The 13,345-nt window shown below is 30.0% G+C and overlaps 1 protein-coding gene and 1 long non-coding RNA gene across 5 annotated transcripts; one reads left to right on the top strand and one right to left on the bottom strand.

Annotated features, from left to right (window-relative positions):
* The first annotated feature begins 286 nt into the window (after window positions 1–286).
* Window positions 287–12,683, top strand: LOC111042604 (sterile alpha and TIR motif-containing protein 1-like). Of its 4 annotated transcripts, XM_022327264.1 has the most exons (10): window positions 287–406; window positions 736–836; window positions 1,867–2,049; window positions 6,814–7,336; window positions 7,678–8,431; window positions 10,721–10,873; window positions 11,033–11,115; window positions 11,190–11,277; window positions 11,908–12,097; window positions 12,199–12,683. In XM_022327264.1, the coding sequence occupies exons 3-10, from the start codon at window positions 2,029–2,031 to the stop codon at window positions 12,529–12,531; spliced, it is 2,145 nt and encodes a 714-aa protein (XP_022182956.1). In that variant the 5' UTR covers window positions 287–406; window positions 736–836; window positions 1,867–2,028; the 3' UTR covers window positions 12,532–12,683. The 4 variants fall into 4 exon arrangements, with proteins under 4 accessions (XP_022182956.1, XP_022182957.1, XP_022182959.1 ...); XM_022327265.1 differs by lacking the exons at window positions 287–406; window positions 736–836 and adding an exon at window positions 1,549–1,750; XM_022327267.1 differs by lacking the exons at window positions 287–406; window positions 736–836 and adding an exon at window positions 2,829–2,940 and having other exon boundaries at window positions 1,767–2,049.
* LOC111042605 lies at window positions 12,527–13,345 on the bottom strand. The gene is made up of 2 exons (XR_002605483.1): window positions 13,164–13,345; window positions 12,527–12,818 (listed from the first exon to the last, which is right to left on the bottom strand). It is a non-coding gene; the product is annotated as an uncharacterized LOC111042605 (long non-coding RNA).

The raw sequence follows: 13,345 nt of genomic DNA, 5'->3' as shown, positions 1-13,345 counted from the left end.
TTCATTTACAGTTAAAATTTTAATTTTATCCATGTGTCAGGACTTTCGGAATCATAAAAGAATTTGGAGAATTCTAACATTTGCAACGAATATGTTTTCCCAATATTATTGTTGTTGACAACAATAGTTTGTTGTCCAACAACACAATGTTACGTAAATGTTATTGCTAGGAAAGTATTTAACATGAATATGGAATGACGAAAGAAAATGAGATTATGTGCCCGGCATTATAATTATTACTAAATTGCTTTAACTATTATAACTCACGTATTTTTTTCTTATTATTTTACTTGATTCATAATCATTAGACAATTTTTAGTTGATGTATTTAGTTAGAAAGCTTTTGACATACAAGGGACTAAATCAAATCATTAGATTTATGAAATATTTTATATTTTTTAATTCGGTGAGTTAATTCAATATATTATAAAAAAAAACCATTACGAAAAATATAAATGATGGAAATTATTTATATTATAATTAAGCTGTGTTCAAGGTCATTGTAACAGTCATTAAACTTTTAGGATATATAAATAATAAAAAAATTAAATAAATAAATCGTAGATATAAATCATGAATAATTCGTCAAATTAATTATATTTATTATTATGTACAACTACAGTTTATCTCTCCAATCCACTTCAAATTTTTTTTTGAGGGCTGAGAGTTTAATCTTGCTTTTCCATTGTCATCACAGTAATAATATATACATTTGACCAAATTTATGTTTTTCAGATGCTAGGCCATCTGTAGCCTTATTTTCCACTTGACCAACAATTATCATGGATGAAATACCGCCACCCAAGTTTATATTAGGATGGTTAGTATTAAAAGAAGTGAGTGCAACTGCTATTTTATCTAAAATATTTGTTAATTACACCATCACCATACAATAAATCTCACGAGATTCTAGTGAATGCGCATTGGGTTTAGGGAATTTTACTTTTTCATTGCAACAGCAGGTGTTTGCAGATCTGCTCTTTTTGTTTTTAAAATCTAAAATCTAAAATATTATCAATTTTCTGTCATATAATCGATGTCTAAGTATTCACACTCGTCTGAAAGTTATTTTTTAAATTATTGTTTCCTTTGCTTTCTTCTTCTTCTTCTTCAACTTTTTGTTTACTTTTTTCTTTGATTTCATTTTCATATAAATCTTCTTTCTATCCATATCTTAAGATTTACAAAATAACTGTTATATTGGCTCCCATGAAAATTATTCGACAAAATTATTTTTTAAAACTTTTTTGTGTAATGGAGATATATATAATATTATTATGAGCAATGCATTTTGTAATGGAATTAAAATATTATATTACATTTATTTTATTTTATTCAACTATAACATTGAAAATATTAATATTTTAAGAAAATGTCCACTTTTAAATAATCTAACGGTACTTCATAATAATAATAACATCCATACGCAATAATTATCATTAAATAATTTTTAATTTAAATCTATAAAAAAACAGAAACCATGCAACTGAAAATACTTTTAATATTCGTTTTGTATTATTATCCGATGATCTACTATTAAGATATTTTTTGAATAACAAGCTGCAAAACAAACATACAAAGGTATGTCACATTAAGTATTTTAATTTTTTTTTTCAATTAATAAAAATTTACCTTTACCTAAATATTAAATAGATAACACTTTATATCCATTGTTTTATGATTGTAGTCCATCTATACAGGTGAACCGGTGCGCATGCGACCGAAATACCCGTTTGATGTTTTCGCGAGCGTAAGTTTATGTGCGCAACAGTGCCAAACTGATTTTCAGTTGACTGTCAACCTGCAGTCGTTGTTTAGCGTGTTACATTACACGGTCATAATATATTAATTGCTTGACGCCAACAGGTATCACGGCATCAGAAAATGGTGCAAAGCCCTATTACCATTCATTTATACTTACCACCGTCGAACGTGCATGCACAAGTATTCAAGATTTTCAGACGATATTAAGTATTTATTAAACAAGCGGGTCTTGTCATCTCAACCACCTGCAAGAGTTCGAACCATATGATTTTTGGCACTGAAAAGGTATTTATAGTATTTTATATAATACTAGTATACTCTGTAAAATAAAAATTACACACGTCCGAAATCTGTTAACACATGCATATTTTTATCAAAAAATATTTTCTATTTTTATAAGTGCCCATAATATTAATTCATTAGGTATATTGAATTCTATTGATTTTTCATATTAACCAAATTACGGTTATCTTAATTGTTTAAACTTGATATTACCATATAAGGAATGATTTAAAATAGTTTGTACTTTATTATCATAAATAATATAAATACATTTTGTACGACTACCAGTTATGCTATAATAGGTACTGTTAATGAAATGAAAAATGCTGAACATGTTAGAATATATAATGTATAAATTCTAGTTTGAATAATAATTAATAATTAATAATAAATTCTAGTTTAAAATATATGAGCTGTTTCTATCATGCATATCTAAGTAAGGTATTAGATAAGTACTGTTAATAAATTTGAAACTTTAGCTTGTTACAATATTCCCTACTTACCACAGGCGTGCGTACACGGTGTGTAGCTACATGTGTGCCTATTTTGAATTTTTCATTGAACATTTCTTTATCTATTTAAGCTGATAACTAGTTCATTATCGAGTGTATAATCAGTTATATATTCTGAATCATAAATTATGAATAGGCATATTACCTATGTATAATAATAGTACAATACACATGCAGACTATACTCATTTTGCCCAGAGAACGCGATTCGCTTGCGCAATAATAATAATAATAATAATAATAATATATCTATACTTCTATTATGTTCAAGACCGTGGTCAGAGATTTAACTACAAATTTGGGTACAATTCAAGGTATCGATCCACGCTATTACAATAATTTTGTGTCCCTCCGATCAGTGGTGCAGTGGAGGGTATATAAGGGTAAGTTTATACTAAACGGTTTATACCCAAAACGCTAAAATTATTAAATGTGTACGAGAAAGTAAATAAAATAAATACGCAGGTGTACTATCATAGTTGGATGATAATCAAAATGTATATAATTTGAAAATTTCTAATTTTTTTTGTATTCTTTTTACTGTGAGAAAAACAAGCTACAAGCAGATCAATTTATTTAAAGAACTATTAGAATAATTAAATCATTTAAAACTAAAGTTGGAGTACGTATTTCAGAAGCAAATTTAACTCAAATAAATATGGTTTTCAAAACAATTAGGTACTTAAAAGTTAAAACAATAATCAAAAATCAATTAGTTTTAACCAAAATAAGTTCATAACTAGTATAATAATCTACATTTCCTTTTACTTGACAACAATGAAAATGAAACATTAATATTAAACGTCAAACGATATTCAAATTTAAATAAGAATACATGTCCAAGTGATGTTGATATGAGACATGGTAAAAATGTAATACAACAATTAGGCCGTTGATATTTACTAAATACCTCTGATCTAGTTCAAGGTATGAGACATTTTACTCATATAAACACAGTGAATGAACACGTGCTCAATATCCGTATCAAAACATTACCTGTTCCTACTTTTTATTTGAACGTGGATTCAGTTTAACGAACATAATATTACAAGTACACACATTTTAAATTCCAAATAAATATATTATAATAATAGATAAATCAAAGTTAATTGGTATATAGGTGGCGTGAGGGCAAAGCCCCCCACGTATCATATATTTCCCAATTTAGGTGTATAAAGAAAACAATGTTGACTCAGGTTAGATGCCTTACTGAAAATATTTATTGATCAAAACTCATTAGATGTGGAGGAAATAATTGATGAGTTAAGAACACAGACACCGATACAAAAGTCAAAAGATTACCATTATAAATGTAAATTAATAATTGTTTTTATTTTATATAATAATATTCAAGGAACATATACATAGGCGGATAGGTACTTTTTTACCGGGATATATATTTATTAGGGCCACTTATACTTAGCGCCTATACATTGTACATAAAAAAACGTCTTTTGAGTTGTATCGTTGGCACATTTATTTAACAAATCTTGATCTATTCTTTTTCTTTTTGAAGCTCCATTTTCTAAATTTCGTTTAGACATAATTAATAATTACCATATATATTATTTAATAAATTAAAACACAATTAGCAAAAAGCTACAGTCACAATGGCCAATTTGAAAAGTAAAATAAAAATAATCACACCTGTTAAATGTTGAATAATATCATAGACCATAGAGTAAGAATAGGTAAATGATATAATGTACTTGCTTACTCTATAGTTTATACTCTTCATTAATGTTGATGTAAGAGAAAATGATATTTTAGACACTCACATTAAAAATAGAACAAATTTAATTTATTGCGATACAAAGATTTGTTAATAAAAGTAGATAATAGATACTTAGCTATCACTAATCGAAAAATTAATCATTATTATAGTTGTTTATTTTTGTTATTTGGACATCGATAATATTGATTTATATTTACATTTTATACATTATTTAGTTTTAGCACAATAGGTACATACAACAAAATAGATATGTATTTGTACGGGTATCGGCGAGCTTACACAGAGGCCCTAATGGAGTATACAAATTTCACAAATACACATTAATACTGTACTGCCACCAAGGCGTCATCGTCAGCCACTATTATACAAATTTACTTTTATATTATTTCTTTTTTTAAGTTTTTAGGATTGGGGCCTCTGAGTATAGTATTGATAGGGGTCTACCGGGAAAATCCCGATTTCCCGATGAGCCTATCCGCCCATGACATCTAGTATTCTTTATTTTCATAATCAACGAAACATCCTCTAGAAAATTTAAATTATAAATTAATTTTAAATTATTATAATACAGAGACAATATATCCTCGGTATCGGGGAAGAACTGAAGAAGGGCTTAAGTCAATTTTTGTCACTTTTTTCATAATTTTATCATATATACGTCTTTTCACATTATTTTTTGGTCTAAATTCTTCTCGGGACTAAAGACTTAACTTACTGAATTGTAGCAGGTCAAATAAGTAGTTACTACTACTTTATTTTAGTAAGGGTCGCTCATTGCACACCCTGTTTAAAATTCCTGCGCATACCTATGCTACCTACCTATAGATTTACTATTGAGATAAGGTACTCTTGATAAGACTTAAAAACATCATTACCTTCTCGCATAGCAATAAATCACAACATTTGACTAGATCTTAGTAACTTTTATTTATTGGTTGCGTTCTGTACGAGGTCAGATCCAGAGGGGTTGATTGAAAAAAATTGTCTTATACGTACATACGCCTAAAAAAAATTTCGGGACACCCAACGCTGTACTAAGAAGAGTGGAGAACAAATTGTTTTCTTAAAAGTGGCATACTTTTGGGTGGCTAAGCCCCTAAAAATCCTCTTATTTAAGCTTTATACCACACTCCCCCCCCCCCATATTATGACTTGCTGGATTTTCCCCTAGTTCTATATATACATATACCAAAAAATCAACAAACCATTCTCAACCGGATAAGAATTTGTCAATGTCCAATGCTCATACTCTGACAACTCACGAAATAAATATGGACGGAGATCCGTTCATTAGTTTCAATAATCTTAGGTAAAAACATTATATTAAGTGTTCTCTCGTTGTTTATTTCCGATAGTTTAATTTTTAAGCGAATCATGAACATTTTCAGATATTAATACTTTACATATTTATAACCAACCTAGAAAGTAGAAATTAAACTATAGTAAAAAACCAATAAGAGAACACAGATAATTTTCTTACCTAATAGTTTTTTTTGCATATAGGTCGATTTACTTTAATGACAAAACTAACAGCACTCTATTGAAACTGGTAGACGAATATTTGCCATGTCGTACTTTTGTAAGACGGAGACAATTCAATCAAGTGCGACGTCTTAGACAAAAAAAAATTATTTAATTTACCGTGTAATTATTTACTTTTATAATCATTTTTAATGTACAGTAGTAAAATAAAATTACTTCTGTAGAAATAATATCATAAAATATACTTAGTTAATATGTGCTGACCGTCTTAGCATAGAATCGTTTTTCGTATACAATGGTTTTGCATCATTGCATTCAAATTTCACATCCATTACCGTGACTTCTCTAGTTGAGTAACTAACGTGGCGTCGCTTGGCCATTATCGATGGGCGGGGGTTTACAGTTTTTGGGAAACAGGAAATGAGCCAGAAAAGTGGTGTAGCTAAATTGCCTATTCAAGACGCCGTGTCAAAGTTTTTCTAATTATTCAGACACATTGAGAACATAACAATATACATATAATAAATTATTATAACATTTTTGTTTTGTTTTTATTGGCAAAAAAAAATTACCCTCGACTACATAGGCTATTGGAATACAGTTATTATTTGCATTTTGCTTTAAAATTATTACCATGAAAATTTGGAGAGTGAATATATTACATAATATAATGATACCTTGATGCCAATGAACATCAAAATAATATGCAATAATTTTACTCTCTCATATCTCTCAACATATTATATAATATTTTTAGTGATGGAGCTGCAACTTCTTAAGGATCATTAAAAAAATATATGTATTATTATTTTCTAAATAAAATTGTATTTATTTTAAACAATTAATGATTTTTCTCAGATAATAAGTGTCCATTTTAAAATTTAAAACACCGTCTGTATAAATTTTCTGTTATATTTGAGTAAACTATTTGAATAAGTTTGATGGAAGCTGATGGAAGACATTCATATGTGTCGACTGGTCGTAAATAATTATTTACCCACATTTTGTTTAGTTATATCCTTTTTTTTTTGTTTTACAGTCCATACACGACGGGTCATCATCTGAATGTTTGAGATCAATAGCCAACGCCATGATGGAACGTGTAGAACATCTCTTGGATATTGAATTCGATGATCTGGACTTGTTAAGGGTCGTCGCCTACAATGCAGTTGATGTTGAAAACGCAGTGCAAAAGTATTCTACGTACCTGGAGCACACCGTCACTAGTCTTATATTTCACGATTTTGCACACCTCAGAGCTCCGTACGAATTAATCGACAAAATGTTTGACATGATATGCAAAGCGTGGGCTGTTCCCAACTGCAAACTCGGGTACGAGTTGTGCAAAACGTTACGGGATTCCGGTGGACTGGATTTTTTGATGGACAATTGCATGTCCAGAGACAAAACTCTACAGTCCTCCAGTGCCAGGCTATTGGAACAATGTCTGACGACAGAAAACCACGAATATATACTGGAAAAGGGGGTGGAGAAGTTATTGCGTATAGTGTGCGAATACAAGAACCAAATCAGCTCGGTGGATAAATTGAATGACAGCACCGGTGAGATATATTTTTTTACTCACCTAAAATATTGTTTTTGCCAATTCGTTTTTAGTTTTTTTATTAAAATGGACTGTTTTGTTAAATTCCGTCCCACAAGATGGCGTTGAACATTTGCAAATCAAAATATGCTTTTAACGTTCGGGACAAAAGATGACAATATATATTTTGTTCAAGTTTATCGATTAAATACGGTTATTATACGTATTTTAATGTGCTCGGTAATAATATATGTAACGTGAGCAAATTGGTATACTATACTATTATAGTGTTTACAAATTGTCTCTCTTTTCCTATCCTAACCCAATTATATTTTGTTTACTAAACAATTTTTTTTTTAGGATTCCTGAAAAACCTATTTAAACACAGTGAAATCATGTATAGCGATGTAATAAAACTCGGTTGTTTGGATGTGTTGCTGTACGAGTGTTGGAATCAGGACTCTGAGACCTTGAAACATTGCGCCAGCGATTTAGCGAACTTATCGCTGTATGGAAGACCAGAAAGCCAAGATAAAATGATTAAGCGAAAAGTACCCACATGGTTGTTTGCATTGGCGTTCAACACAGTCGACAACCTCAAGTATGACGCTCTCTTGGCAATAGTTGTTTTGGTCACTAATAGGAAACTCGTCAAATCCAATATGGCTTCATATTCCCGTATCCAAGTTCAAAAATGGTTGAAGAGACTCGTCCCGGTTTTGAGTTCCACCCGAGAAGAAGAGCGCAACTTGTCTGCATTCCATTTTTTGGAAGCCGAGAACAAGAAGCAATTACGTTTGACCAGCGTATTCAGAGTGGTCGACGTGATTGAATCACTGAAAAAAGTAAACAGTAGCGAAAACCCTGTAGCGTCCAAATTAGCAGCCAAAACATTAATGTTAATTGGTGAAGAGGTACCGCACCATCACTGCAGTCAAGAGGAAGTTCCCCAGTGGTCAGTAAATAAAGTACATAAATGGGTGAAGCAAATCGATTTTAGCGAGTTCGCTGAAAAGTTTTTGGAAAATCTAGTTGATGGTCATATTTTGTTGGACATTACCGAGGACAACTTGAAATACGACATCGGAATGCAAAATGGAATAATGAGAAAAAGGTTGGTAGTGAGTATGAGTGAGACCTGTTTTGGTCAAAAATGACTTTCCACGTTTCGCATAAATGTGTTCGTCTATGACTCCGGCTACTAGTCAATGATTGTTTTAATACAGTTATTATTCATTCTCACATTTTAGTGGCGATCAGTATCTGAGCTCACGGGTATGCACCGGCCAAGTTTCAACAATAATAGGTATCTTTGCACCAACTGCTTCTGATGGTTTTTGTATCCCTCATGTCTATTTCCTCTTGAGATGGACTTTGAAATTTTCAAACATGTTTATCTTAATCTTAAGTAGCTTAAGACATTATAAAAATTGAGTTCTTAAAAATAAGCCTTATCACAAAGGGAGCATTTCGAAGTTTAAATTATTGTAGTAACTAACGGACTGACTGATCATCAAAAATAAAATAAAAAGGTACTTCCGTACTGGTAGAAACGTGAAATTTGCACAAAGTTTATATTCAGTTCAAGTTCATGTATTAAACATTTTTTGGTATTTAAGAATGCGGTCCATTTAAAAAGTTTCGAATTGAGGCTCACATATTACAATTATTATACTTATTACAATAAAACTATAAAAGATTTTAATGTTGTTCAACATATATTTATTAACACAATAATACCTACATATTATTATTTTTATTTTTATTTAGTGTTCGCTAAATTATATTCAAATATTATGGATAATGATAATGTACAACAATATTTAACTGAACTATTACTATTTTAATTTTAAATTGATCTAAACTATCTGAGTGAAACAGGAGTAATATAATAATAATAATAATAATAATATTTATTAATTCTCCAACAAACAATATATACAAGTTAAAATTACTAATAGACAAATTTTTGTTGGATCACCTCCTAAGCCAAAGGCTGTGCTGGAGGTGAGAGTTCATGCAAATACAATATTAAATAAACATATCAATTACAATATAATTATTCAAAATAAAGTAATATAAACTGTAAACAATTCAAATTAAACTAAGGTATTTAATCCTAAAGACATAAGTTTTCTTTTTAATTGTATAAAATTATTAAATACATGAATGCAAATATTATATTTAATACAAAAATTAATAAACACAAAATATGGCCCTGACTGACAAAAAGTAGTTCTTAATTTAGGCAGTGATAATAAGATGATTCAAGTAAAATGGGCAAATTACCAATTTAATTGGCTTCTGATTTGTAATTAGAAATTTAAAACATAATTATTGTTCTAATTAAAATAATATTACCTAATGTCTTCAATAACAACAGATAGAATTGAAGTTCACGACTTCTATATAAAACGATATGGGTACCTGATATTAGATATTGAATTTTTTTTAATTTTTTTTTTCTATTAGCTTTTTGAATTAAAATGATAGGTCGACAATTACTGTAGTATGCATTAAACGAATTACACAGTTAACATTACAAGGTAGTTATTACTTATTACTACTAAATTTTTTTTTCGATTTAAAATAACAATATGTATTATATAAAGATTGTTATTTTGATATAAATCATTGGTTTTTTAATTTCAATTTTGTTGTTGACAATATTATAATATGGATCGACCCTTATATTATGATAGGAGAAATTCTAACCTAAATGTGCTTCTTCTCGTTTGATATACACTATGACTACTGTTATCAACAAAGAATAGTTGAGTTGTTTTTATGCATGAGCTGTTCAAGTCCAATATAATTTAAAATGTTTTTAATGTTATAAAGCGTTTAATAATAAAGATAGACAACATAGTATAAAATATAAATAAAGTTACACAATTTATTATGGTATTTAAGATTCTGATCGGAGTGATATTTATTGTATATTGTTTTTATAAATTAGATCTGTATTTGTTGTCTATTTGACGTAACTTTAAAAATTACAATACAATGTTAATAATTATAAAATATTACATTGCACATAATAAGGTTTGCATTGCATTAAATTAACACTTCTTTAATAATTAGATATTAAGCAGCAAACATTAGATTTGTTTTTTGTTATCGAAAATGAATTAACTTTTGTTTATGTATAGCGTGATTGATATCTGATGTCCCACTTTATCAAATATTCAGTTGGCCTCTCGTCGTGATTTGCATTACAACTGATGAATGTATTTTCAATACTTAATTTTTCATTTCTGATTAATGTTCATCAGGATATTATTAGCTACCTTATATTCACTAAATTTCGTTTTAATTTGGCTTATATCTCAACCACAGAGTTGTGCATTCGACACAATGCTTACCTAAACAATATATGTTATGTTATTCATTGTTTTTTTAGATTTATGAGAGAACTAGATAATTTGAAAGAAACGACCGACTACAGTAGTAAAGACTCAACCGGTTTGCAGAAGTTCCTAAAGTCAATCAGCTCAAAGTTCGTCATATACACCTATCCCATGTTGAGTGCAGGAGTCAACATGAATACGATCAGGTTGGATGATTTTCAATTGTTTTGATTAATATTATTCCATAATTATGCACAGTATTGATATATTTATTATTTTATACATTTTGAATTTGAAAATCAATCTTCAAGACTGTTTTTTGTGTTATAAATAATTAACATATAAATTAAATTATCATTATTCAGGAACTTAACGGCAGATCAGCTAGTAGATGATTGCAGAATCACAAACATCATACATCAGTCTTGTATATTAAAGGCAATTAGAGGTAAATGTTACAATTAAGTAAATATAAATATGTTTACGTGTCAATCAGTGTACATTATTTTGTAAATCATACAGAAATGAATTTGATTGAATCGTCTTTGGACAAAAAAATCACGGATGTGTTTATCAGCTACAGACGATCGAATGGATCTGAATTGGCTAGGTAAAGGGATTGCGTTTTACATATTAATATCGATACATTAGATATGCAAGAGTACTAGTAACTATATAACTATATAATAACATATTAAAATAAAGATAACGATGACGTTTTGTGAAACAGTATTAGAAATAATAATAATACTTTTTTTAAAGAATATTCACAACATGTGTTGAGATAGCACAATAAGCAAATACTATGATGATTTATGTACATTTTAATTTTGAATAATATGAGAAGCGAGGCCAACCAGTAATTGAACAAACCCAACGTGATACATTTTTGGATAAAAAATTTCTACAGTATTTCTCTTGATTTGATAAGTGGGATTTATGGGTTGTGTTTTGGATGATATTTGCGATACTAACGGGTTAGTATGGAAATTTAGTTTTGAAAAAAAAAATAACCTGTTATGTTTGATGGCTCCCTGGTCAACTGATTCGATTTTAAATCAGAGTGCAGTATGGAGTTAGACACAAATCAAATCGAGGATGTTATCATACGAAGAGTGATCGACTGGAATGCTTGTATAGTGCGAATTTGAGACGGCTTAGCACAGCCTAGAATAATATTTAATAATAATATTACTATATTAGTAATAATAACAACAAATGGCATTATGTATGTTTGTAGTTTAATCAAAGTTAACCTAGAAATTCGAGGGTATCGAGTGTTCATCGATGTGGTAAAATTAGAAAACGGACATTTCGGCAATAACCTAGTAAAACATATAAGACAGGCGAAAAACTTCGTGCTTGTGTTAACCAAAAGTTCGTTGGACCGATGTGTCGGTGACTACGAATGTAACGACTGGGTTCACAAGGTAATGGAACACTTCGTGGGATCGCACAGCATCAGCAAAAGATATTATAACGACGGATCTATATTACTATGTTACGCACTATACTTGTATTCGATTTGTAGGAAATCGTGACAGCGATGCAAAACCAGCTGAACATTATTCCTATTGCAGTGGACGACTTCACTTGGCCAGAAATGCTTCCATATGACATGCGCGACTTGCAGACTTACGATGTAGTACACTGGTCGAACGACCATGATGATTCATGCATAGATGCCATCGTGACAACTATTCATGGAGACTCGAATGCCGTCAAAGGTGAAACCAGCGATGGTCTTTGTCAGACCTGTCTGCCGCAGTGGGGCACCCAACCACAGTTGTCGTGTAGTTTCAATTCCCCAAACATCAAGGGCCAACCCACATCCGGTGACCGCCTACCGCCGCCTGCTACATGACTGTCTCTGGGAAATGGATAGAAATGTCCAGCGGCTGAGAATATTAAACGAAATGTGCATTAGTCAAAAATAGTATTATTATTACAAAGTACACACACTGTACCGATTTGTATTCCAATATCTATATTCACAAAATAAAATTATCAAATATATTTGTTCTTTTTTTTTTGATTCTGAGTGTAGTGATAAATGTATTGTTTTTTATAACGATGTATGTTTTTTTCAGTTTGATATCAACTTCTTGGGTAGTAAAAATACTCCGATTTTCGACCAAAAATGTACAAAATCTTGAAAAAAAAATATTTTATTTATATTACCTATATATGAAATCATAACGTGAAAGTTAATTATGACGGCGCATTGGAGTAATGATGGCCAGCCAATTGTTAATATTTTTTAAGTTAGTGGTGCCGTTGCACACCCTGCTCTCTCCCCCCCCCCCAAATGACTCCCCTGTACCTGTTATTGTAGCTAAAATATGTGTAATGTAAGTTAAATGCTGTTTAAAAATCGAATGTCCATGCAGATTACTCTGTTTATTTCCTTTTTACCTTCATAACCCAGATAACTAAGTACAATTAACATTTTTAAATATAATAAAAATGATTAAAACATAATTGAAAAATACTTACTTTATCCAGTTGTTAAATCCGATACTTGTAAACGTAGAATCATGATTATCACTTGCTATGCTAAAATTGCGACAGCAAAAACAATAAATAGCATCACATTTAATACTATTTTCTAGCCAACTAAAGCTTGAATAATGAACAGAATTAAAATCAATTTTGTTTCCCAAAAACAGTTTTTGAAA

The sequence above is a fragment of the Myzus persicae genome, unplaced genomic scaffold, assembly GCF_001856785.1.
Source record: "Myzus persicae strain clone G006 unplaced genomic scaffold, MPER_G0061.0, whole genome shotgun sequence".
NCBI lineage: Eukaryota > Metazoa > Arthropoda > Insecta > Hemiptera > Aphididae > Myzus > Myzus persicae.
The sequence above is the reverse complement of the archived record's forward strand: the minus strand, read 5'-3'. Positions and strand labels throughout refer to the sequence as shown.

Excerpts from the sequence above, each read along its gene's own strand:
- LOC111042604 (XM_022327264.1), top strand. The coding sequence starts at position 2,029 with ATGATTTTTGGCACTGAAAAG. Across the intron at positions 2,050-6,813 it reads TGATTTTTGGCACTGAAAAG|TCCATACACGACGGGTCATC; the intron begins GTATTTATAGTA and ends TTTGTTTTACAG. Across the intron at positions 7,337-7,677 it reads TAAATTGAATGACAGCACCG|GATTCCTGAAAAACCTATTT; the intron begins GTGAGATATATT and ends TTTTTTTTTTAG.